Source organism: Pelophylax lessonae (genome assembly GCF_965119305.1).
Source record: "Pelophylax lessonae genome assembly, chromosome: 12".
Classification (NCBI taxonomy): domain Eukaryota; kingdom Metazoa; phylum Chordata; class Amphibia; order Anura; family Ranidae; genus Pelophylax; species Pelophylax lessonae.
Window position 1 is genome coordinate 35,726,590 of NC_138779.1, and position 10,408 is coordinate 35,736,997.

Genomic DNA, 10,408 nt, shown 5'->3' on the forward strand with positions numbered 1-10,408 from the left:
ACCTTCTCCACACAACATTATCTTATTAAAAATATTTTTAGAAAACATTGGCCTGTACTAAAAAACGACCGCATCCTTGGCCCCACTCTCCCCGACCAGCCTGTAGTGGTATATAGAGGTGTACCTTCCCTTAGACACCAAATAGCCCGTAATGTTATAGAAATACCTAGGAAACCGACCTTTTTTGCCGATCTAAAAGGCTACTATCCGTGCCGCAGATGTAATATTTGCGCCATCAACAGCTTCAAGGGAAGAAAGATTGAAAAATTTCTTTCAACCCAAACTGGTAAAGAATATACCATCAATTCTTTCATCACCCGCAGCACTAAAAATGTAGTCTACATGATTCTATGTAAGTGCGGGAAACAGTATGTTGGCCGCACCACCAGGGCCCTACAGGTACGCCTCGGCGAACATGTGGGGAACATAAAAAAAGGGTTCCCTCGACATAGTGTGTCTAAACACTATAGTTTGTGCCATCACAAAAACCCCAAACATACATTCTTTACAGCAATTGATAAACACACTCCTCATTGGAGGGGTTCCAACGCAAAAAGAGAAATCTCACGGGCTGATACACGTAGGATATATTGTCTTAAAACTTACGCGCCATTCGACTTAAACGCCTCAGTTGGATCACTTCCGGCGCTCGGCCTCGCCCTGCACATACTCGTATCCTACGAGATCTGCGCGGCCCCGCCCGCCGCCGGAAGTTCCCCACACCACATCGGATTACTTCCGGCGCTCGGCCCCGCCCTGCAAATACTCGTGTTCTGCGAGATCTGCACGGCCCCGCCCGTCGCCGGAGGTCCCCACGCCACCTCGAATCACTTGCGCCCTTACTGGGACCACATCCGGTGCCCTACTTCCACCCTACTTACACTCACAATTACGAGGTTTATGCGGCCCCACCTGCCGCGAATTTTGGGGGTATATAGGCGTGGTAGTCACGGCTGGCTCTTACACCCCTGATGACGTCATACGTGTGACGAAACTGGTCGGGTGAGTCAGTCGTCACGCAACCACGCCCCCTACAGCCGGCTACCGACAATTCCGAAACCGCAAGAGATGTTTGCTCACTCTTAGCCTGGTTTTCTACAGTATATGCCTTGATGTTCTATTAAAACGTGAGTGCACTACCTGCTTTTATTTGAATAAACCTAAATCTCATATGGAGTTACGCTATGTCCCTGTATACATTTCTTTCTTTTTAACATCGTGATGTGGATATCGTGTATGAGCCCTTAAGGAGACACCCTGTGGCCCACTGTGGTATTACACATAAGTTTCATACGAGGTAGAGGTCGAGTTTGGGTCTGTAAGGAGACATCCGGTGGCCAACCTTGGTACTACATATAAGCTTAATTGGTCGACTCATTAGGTTGAGGGACCAACTTGCTCTGGTAAGCAGCCATTTGTTTTGTATCTGGTGATCTGTACGTCGGTGTCTCCACTATCTTCATAAAGTGTAATACGGATTCAATCTCTGGGACCTTTCGTTGATCTTCTTGAACACCATGACAAGTACATGCAATTTCAAATTTGTATGGAATTCTTGCCAGCAGGTCTCGTTCCTGCGGCCAGCAAGAGTAACTGTGAGGGGTTACGGTGTTCAGGCACCACCAACAACCAAGGCCCAATTTTTATGCACCTGTATGTAAGTACATGCCATTTGAAATTTGTACTATATGTATATTTGTAAATTACATTTTTTCCTTTAGAAATGTCAGTATTGCTGCAGCAGGCTACATACATCATAGAGATGCACTACTTTACAGGCACATTCATGGGACACCTCCAGGCACAATATTTGAAAGAATTTTTCATTTTTATAGTTTCACTTTAAGCCTCATTAAAATCAGTAAATAACTGCTCCTTTAAAAACGATCTTTAAAGACCTCAACCTCTTTCATAGAAAAGTGCTTCTGAAAATGATGTATGATCAGCATCAAATAAATATACAGTACATCCAGCTCAGAGTGACAGAGAAACACAGGCATTGAGGGAATTGATAGAATTACTTGAGGAAAATTAGGAAATTGAAGAAGTGGAAAATTAAGTAGCAAATAACTCCTGAAAGAGAAAAGCAAAATTAGGAATTAGATCTAAATGAAATCACAATCTCAGTAAGAATAAATGGGTAAGTTTATTTTTGGATTTAGTCCAAATTGATCTTAAATCAATTAACTGGGAGTTGAATACTCAAGACAACCTCAGCAAGAATGAACAGAAGGCCTCAGCCAATTACGCAAAGCAAACAATGTCATTATAAAGAGAAATGACAAAGGGGGTAATGTAGTCCTAATGAATCATTAGAATTACAAAAATGGGATGAAAAGACTACCGAATGACTAGGAAACATATTTAAAACTGCATGGAAATCCTTTTCCGGAATTAGTTGTTAAATTGAACCGTCAATTACTATGGGCTTTCGAAGAAAACTTACTCTCCAAATATGAATATGAATTCTTGAAGGTTGATACATTTAACATCCCAACCTTCTATATAATACCCAAAATTATAAAAATCCAACTGAACCACCTGGAAGACCCATTGTATCAGCAGTCAATGGTCCGTTAGAACGTATCAGTAAACACCTTGATGATATGATAAAGGATATGGTGAGTACTTTACCATCCTTTATACAAGATACACGAGATGTTCTTTCTAGGATTGAAAACATAGTGATACCAGAGTGAATACTTTTGGTTGTCATGGATGTGGAATCATTATTCACGTCCAAATTCTGAACAATTGGGGTTTGCAGGCAGTAGCCCATTTCCTGGAATTCCACTCTCCAGAGATGGGAGCCCAAAATTAATTTATCCACAAACTGTTGGAATTTTCCATAATAACAACTATTTCCAATTTATGCGAGTAAGCTATCAAAAGATACGTGGAACCTCTATAGGAGTCCCATGGGCCCCAGCATATGCATGTTTTCATATGGGGCTTTGCGAGGAGGATGTTTATCAATCGCCAATGTACCTTGGCCATTTTTTACAGTGGTTAAGGTACATTGACGATATTTTGATACTTTGGAATGGAACAGAAACTCAGTTAAAGGACTTCATTGAGAGCCTTAATGCTAATGAGAAAAATATCAAATTGATATTTAACTTTGATTCTAAGGAGATTCCCTTTCTAGACCTAAACATCTCTATTGTAGGAAACCGTCTATCCACAGGTACATTCAGGATGATACAGCAGCCAATACATTGTTACATGCAGAAAGTCACCATCTAAACCCTTTAAAAATGGCATCCTGATAAGTCAGTTTCTGAGAATCAGAAGAAACTGCTCTGACATCGAACAATTCCAAAAAGAAGCCACAGAAATGTAAAAAAGTTTTAGAGAAAGTGGCTATTCGCACAAAGTTCTAAGACGAGCCGAAAAGAGAGCTTTGGTCACTGACTGGGGAACAGTATTGGGAAAGGAAAATCAAAAATCTAAAAATGACAATCTTTTTAACATGAATCTTATTGTTTTTCTACATTACTTAGAATAATATGAAAACATGTTATAAATGTCTATGATATGCCTCTCATATGTCTGCTGTGTCTCTCATATGTCTGCTGTGTCTCTTCCCTTTCTCCATGTATTTTAAATTGACTTGGTTGTTTCTAATTAGGACATACCCGCCCCTCTTGAGGGCTTGTTTTGCCATAAATAACAGTTTTTAGATCAAATATGTGTGCTTTGATGAAGGCTCCATAGCCGAAACACGTCTGCCTGTACCTGTGTACCCATGTACGCGTATAACCTGTACCTGTGTACCCATGTAACAAATAAAGTACTTTTATGTAAGAGCATTCCAGTTGCCAGCCTTCCTGATTCAAGAATCTTACCTATGGGACCTGAACGCCCTGACTAGAGCACTGGATTACAGTTCATGAACTTCCACATTGGCAGTAGAGCTGGGGTAACAAATTGTTTTCTATTAAATGTTAAAGTTTGAGATAAAGTCTCCAGACATGAAGCAAGAACCTACCAATAACACAACCAATAAGAGCACATGGCGCAAGATCTACTCAGGAAGGGGAGCAGTCCCTTCTGACTGATAGAGCAGTCTCCCCATGCCTGTCTATATCAGCCTCAAAATTGCCCTGTTTACACCCCCTCCATGTCCTGTATCCCGATTGCAAGCTCTTCTGTGTGCTTTTGGTTTCCTTGTCCCATTTTTTTGGGGCAATCGGTGTACTTTATGCTCCATTATAATGTCTTGGTCTAGTTGGTTGCATAGACAATTGATCTGAGTCTGAAATCACCATTGAGTCCTCCATGTACTCTGTCTCAGTATCCGAGAAACTGACATGTTTACCAGTTGAGTGGCTCCAAGCCCGCCAGCGTTTTCATATGTACAAGGAATTTGTATTGTAATCTAATGTATCTCTCATCATCTTCTCTTTTTAGTTTCAATTATTTATTTTTCAAACTGATTCAGTTTTTCATTTAATTGTTTATCCAAGCAAACCCAGCCATGTTTTGCAGTGGTCAGATATCAGCTTGCACAACAGAGATTTTATTTTGTAGATTTTCAATCTCCTTCATTTCAGACATTATAATAATATTCATTAGGGCAGAGGAGTAGGTGAATAATGTATTGGTTCATTTTTTCTTTTGTTTATAGTCATTTAATTAAATTGTGGGGAATTTCTTTATATGTAAGCCCCTAGGTACACGTTCCAATGCTAGATATTCAGATAGTGTGTTAGAGTTTCAATAAGCCCTGATTTCTTTGCTCATGGATTTTTCCAATTCCTGAAAGAGTAAAGAAAAGAAAGATTGAGCCAGTGTTTCCATCCAAATTATTGATGAAAGTGTCGTGTGCATTGGCTCTGAAGGGATTGTCTCTCAGGTGTCTTAACGTTCAGCTGGTGTCCTGAATCTTGCTCTCCAAAATCTTGATTGTTAGATGTATGTGAATCCAAACTCATTGTGCAGGTATAGAAGCAAGAGCTGAATTGTTCAAAGAGCGTGTTTATACCGCTTAGGTGAGCATATGATTGCAGACCAGCGTGGGTGTTCGCCCCAGCTCGCCACCCAAAATGAAGAGAAAATTGGTCGTACACCACCACAGGAGTAATACAAATAAATTTGTTTGTCATCACAGGCAGAGAGGCAAAGCAGGACAAACTGTTAATGCGTTTTACGCTCTGTCAAGGTCTTGCCTTGCCTTCCTGTTGGCAGCCATCTTGGACATGTGCAGACTGCTGCCTCCTTATAAACTGATTGCATCATCACTTGCCTGCTGCCTGGGTGTCACACAGTGATGATGCTGGACACCTGACTATATTTATCACCTTATCACCTGATGGGTTGCAGTCCTTGCCCTTGCGTTTGTGCTCCAAGGTACATCTCTGCTAGCAGTCTTCTGTTCTCTGTGCTCCACTGTGTATGACCTTGTTTGGCTGATGACTCTCCTGGCTCTCGACCCTGCATCTGCAGACAACCACTGCATCAGCAAACAACCCCACATTAGCAGACTACCTGCTTCTGGACTCAACCCTGGCCTGGATGTCTACCCACTTCTGGACTTGACCCAGGCTTGTTCCTGATCTCGCTGCTTCACTCTTGCTGTGCATTTATTGTTGTTTGCTCCATTAAACTGCTTTATTTTCCCTGCGTCCCCGTGTGCAGGGGTGTTGCTAGGTGGGAAAAAGACCAGGGGCTTTAGCCCGAAGGTAAATTTGTAACCCCCTCTCAAATTTTAAAGTAGGTCCAGCCCACACGTCACCCAATTCCCTCCTCACCCCTGCCCAATGTCCCACCATGCACAATGCCCAGTGCCCAATGCAGCCTCACCGATGCCCATCAGCTCAGTCTCATCAGTGCTCATCAGTGCAGCCTCATCTGTGCCCATCAATGCAGCCTCATCAGTGCCCATCAGCTCAGCCTCACCAATGCTCATCAATGCAGCCTCACCAGTGCCATCAATGCAGCCTCATCTGTGCCCATCAATGCAGCTTCACCAGTGCCCATTAATGCAGCCTCACCGGTGCCCATCAATGCAGCCTCACCAGTGCCCATTATTGCAGCCTCACCATTGCCCATTAGCTCAGCCTCACCTGTGCCCATAAGCTCAGCCTCACCTGTGCCCATCAATACAGCCTCATCAGTGGCCATCAGTGCAGCCTTACCTGTGCCCATCAATGCAGCCTGAACAATGTCCATCACCTTAGCCTCGCAAGTGCCCATCAATGCATCCCCACCAGTGCCCATCAGCTCTGCCTCACCAATGCCCATCAATGCAGCCTCATCAGTGCCCATCAATGCAGCCTCATCAGTGCCCATCAGCTTAGCCTCACCAGTGCCCATCAATGCAGCGTTATCAGTGCCCATCAGCTCAGCCTCACTAATGACCATCAATGCAGCCTCACCAGTGCCCATCAAACCATCAATGCAGCCTCATCAGTGCCCATAAATGAAGCCTGATCAGTGCCCATCAATGCAGCCAGATCAGTGCCCATCAGCTCAGCCTCACCTGTGCCAATCAATGCTGCCTGATCAGACAGTGCCCATCAGCTCAGCCTCACCCGTGCCCATCAGCACAGCCTTGCCAGTACCCATCAACGCACCCTTACCAGTGCCCATCAACACAGCCTGATCACAGTGTGCATCAGCTTAGCCTCACCCATGCCCATCAGCGCAGCCTTGCCAGTGCCCATCAACGCAGCCATGCCAGTGCCCGTCAGCTCAGCCTTACCTGTGCCCATCAATGCAGCCTGGTCAGACAGTGCCCATCAATGCAGCCTTGCCAGTGCCCATCAATGCAGCCTTGCCAGTGCCCATTAACTCAGCCGTGCCAGTGCCTATCAGCGCAGCCTTGCCAGTGCATTGGGAGGGGAGAGGAGAGCAGCCAGTTTACACTAAGCAGGGATATTCTGCTTACACGGTGCCATGTGGCTGTTGCCACACTAAGTCCCGCCTCCTGGATCAGCTCCTATGATGCACATTACATGTCCTGGCATTGGACCAGTAAAACATCCATCATAGGAGCTGGTCCAAGAGGCGGGACTTGGCATGACACGGGGCTTTTTGGGGACCCACTCGGGGCTGTAGCCTGGGTCAGGCCCCCTGCCGACGCAACTGCCCGTGTGGTCTGGTTTCCTGGCACCCTGAACACACTCGGATCATGTGCTTATTCATAACTGGTGAAGTATCGGAACTGTAGCCATTATAGGTAGTCAATTGACCACACACCTGTAGCTACTTATTGATGTTAGACACTCTCCTGCTGATCATTTGGAAACAATTATCTATAACCATTCATTTGGGTACAAAAAGCAAACACAAGTATTATACAAAGAAAAATAAAAACAATTGTAAATAAAATGTGCCAATAATGCCAATACAGAAAAAAATGTAAATAATTATACCTAAAAGAACCAAAAAGAGAAAGAAACAAAGAAAAGAATCTGTCTGAAGACAGGACAAATGTATTTAGTCAAAGGCATATTTTGAAAAAAAAAAAAAACTATATATATATATATATATATATATATATATATATATATATATATATATATATATTGAAATGCAATCACAGACAACAGTTGCGTGTTGCGCTTCTGCTCCATTACAGCTGCTGGTGTCATATCAGCATCCTGGTTTTGGTTGTGATACATTCTCCCTGTCTGCTTATTCACCTGCAAGGTAATTTATTTAGCCAGTCTCTGGGTGGAGACCAAACCTGATTTAAGCCAGCCAAGCCTGCAGTCTCATGTTTGCATTTAACATATGCTCTAAGCTCTCTGTTTGTCTGCCTTGTCTGCTAGTTTGGACTCCTTTGTGGATGACCTTGAATTGGATATTGAATATGCTCAGAACTCCGCCTGCCTTTTGACTACAGATTTGACTCTGACTATTCTGAACGTTGCCCACCTTTTACCTAGACTATCATTGAATCACACTGCCTGATGGCCAACCGCAAGTACCTGTTTGCTCTTCTCAGTTCGTGCCTGCCCCGGGGTGGTAGCCAGGCTCTAAAGCATTGTGTATAATTTGTGGGGGCAACCAAGTACCGGTAGGCTTGCTTGCCTTATGGTAAAGGGAGCTGCTGTAGGTGAAGATCCATATTCCCATTGAACACAATCCTGGATGGAATCCTGATGACGTCACAAGCCTGACAAAATTGTTTGGATTTAACTTGAAGATCCGTGGTGTGCTGGCTTCCTTGCACATTATTGGGTATTCTTTGCAAAGTGAAATGTCACCTCATTGACTAAGCACTGAGAAAATGCCCTTGTAAAGTGCAACTTTACTCAACAGCCTATTTGCCTTTAGTAAATCAACCCAATTCTCTTACCAGTTCAAGAAACAACAAGCAAACACAAGCATGACATTTCAGTGACAAAAGCTTGTCTAGTAGTCATCCACAGGATCTAAGTTAAATATAAAATATGATCTTATATTGACTTAATTGCAATTCAAGTTCAAAATCCTAGTTCGACAACTTTTTTTAATTTGCCAAATTACAGCCTAACTGAATTTTGGCAGAATTGATCATCACACTTCAGAAATAAACTCTTAGGCCCCTTTCAAACAGGGAGTCTGTCAGTTTTAAGTTTTTCTTAGCGAGGGATCGATCCGCCGATCCCCTGCCTAGCAGGAGGATGGCAGCTCTGTCTCCGCTCTGTGTGCTGTCAGGTCCCCATGCATCTCTATGGGGGAATCAGATGAGAATGGACCGTCTGTCCGTTCTCATCCGTTCCAATCCGCCAGACGGATGGAAAATAGGGCTTCCATCCATCCGGTTTTGACAGATCGGATCAGATGTCAGCGGACATGTCTCCGCTGACATCCGATGCCCCATAGAGATGCATGGGGCATCCCTTCAGATCCGCCTGAAAAACCTGAACGGACTCCAAGTGTGAAAGTGGCCTTACTTATATTGGAAACTTTCCTGTAATGTCCATATTATGGTTTTATTTTTTTTTGTTTTATTTTTACAGCGATCAGGAGAAAGAAATGCACCTAAAATCATCAATCAAACAGATTTTGAAATGTGATTTTGAACAGGAAAACATAACCTTACCGGTGTTATTACCACTTGCTGATTGCATTATGAGTGCATGGTTACTGGAAGCTATTAGTAAAAATGAAGATGAATACACGAGGAACCTGGAAAAGATCCTAAAGCTGATAAAACCAGGAGGCCAGCTGATCATCATTGGGATGTTAGATATAACTTTTGGGGTTGTTGGAGAGGAACGGATCAATTTTTTAAAATATAATGAGGACTTTGTGAAAAACACCCTTGATAAGCTGGGTTTAGGCATTGATTACTTTTCAGTGCAGAGGAGATGCAATGACAGCGATCTCACTGATTATAGCGCTATTATATTCGTTGTAGCACGCAAAGGGGAGTAGATGATTGGAGCCAATGGAATTCATCTCAGTGTGTAAATGTTACACACAATCTACAGGCAGCAAATAGAATTATTTAATGACCTACTAATGGCAGTCAGAAATCACAGCAGCTGTGCTAAAGTCAACAATGTTTTGTTTTTATTATTCTTTGTTAAATTGTGTTAACAAATGTCGCTATCTTAATAAAGATCATTCAGAATATACTGTTAATGTGGATTTACTTGTCTTGAAACAATATTGTAAACCTTTTATGTATACAAAATATCTTTTTATCTTGAGAAGCAATGCATTTCAGGACGTTTACAGTGTCCCTTTCACAAGAATATGGATTAAGATTTCATAAATGTACAATATCAGATATAATCTATAGATAATACAACCCAATTCCAAAAAAGTTGGGACACTGTACAAATTGAGAGTAAAAAAGGAATGAACTAATTTACAAATCTCATAAACTTTTATTCTATTCACAATATAATATAGTTAACATATCAAATGTTGAAAGTGAGACATTTTGAAATGTCATGCCAAATATTGGCTCATTTTGGATTTCATGAGAGCTACACATTCCAAAAAAGTTGGGACAGGTAGCAATAAGAGGCCGAAAAAGTTAAATGTACATATAAGGAACAGCTGGAGGACCAATTTGCAACTTATTTTATTAGGTCAATTGGCAACATGATTGGGTATAAAAAGAGCCTCTCAGAGTGGCAGTGTCTCCCAGAAGTCAAGATGGGCAGAGGATCACCAATTCCCCCAATTCTGCGGCGAAAAATAGTGGAGCAATATCAGAAAGGAGTTTATCATCATCATCTACAGTGCATAATATCATCCAAAGATTCAGTGAATCTGGAACAATCTCTGTGCGTAAGGGTCAAGGCCGGAAAACCATACTGGAAATCACAGCATGGGCTCAGGAATACTTCCAGAAAACATTGTCAGTGAACACAATCCACCGTGCCATTCACTGTTGCCAGCTAAAACACTATAGGTCAAAAAAGAAGCCATATCTAAACATGATCCAGAAGCGCAGGCA

General features: G+C 42.5%; 1 protein-coding gene across 1 annotated transcript in view; it reads left to right on the top strand.

Annotated features, from left to right (window-relative positions):
• The window catches only part of LOC309568075 (nicotinamide N-methyltransferase-like), a 73,176-nt gene extending 63,774 nt beyond the window's left edge, over positions 1-9,402 (top strand). Inside the window, exon 3 of the mRNA XM_082273645.1 lies at positions 8,955-9,402. Within this exon, the coding sequence (XP_082129771.1) occupies positions 8,955-9,372 (418 nt within the window). The 3' untranslated portion in view covers positions 9,373-9,402. The remainder of the gene's footprint in view (positions 1-8,954) is intronic.
• The last annotated feature ends 1,006 nt before the right edge of the window (positions 9,403-10,408 follow it).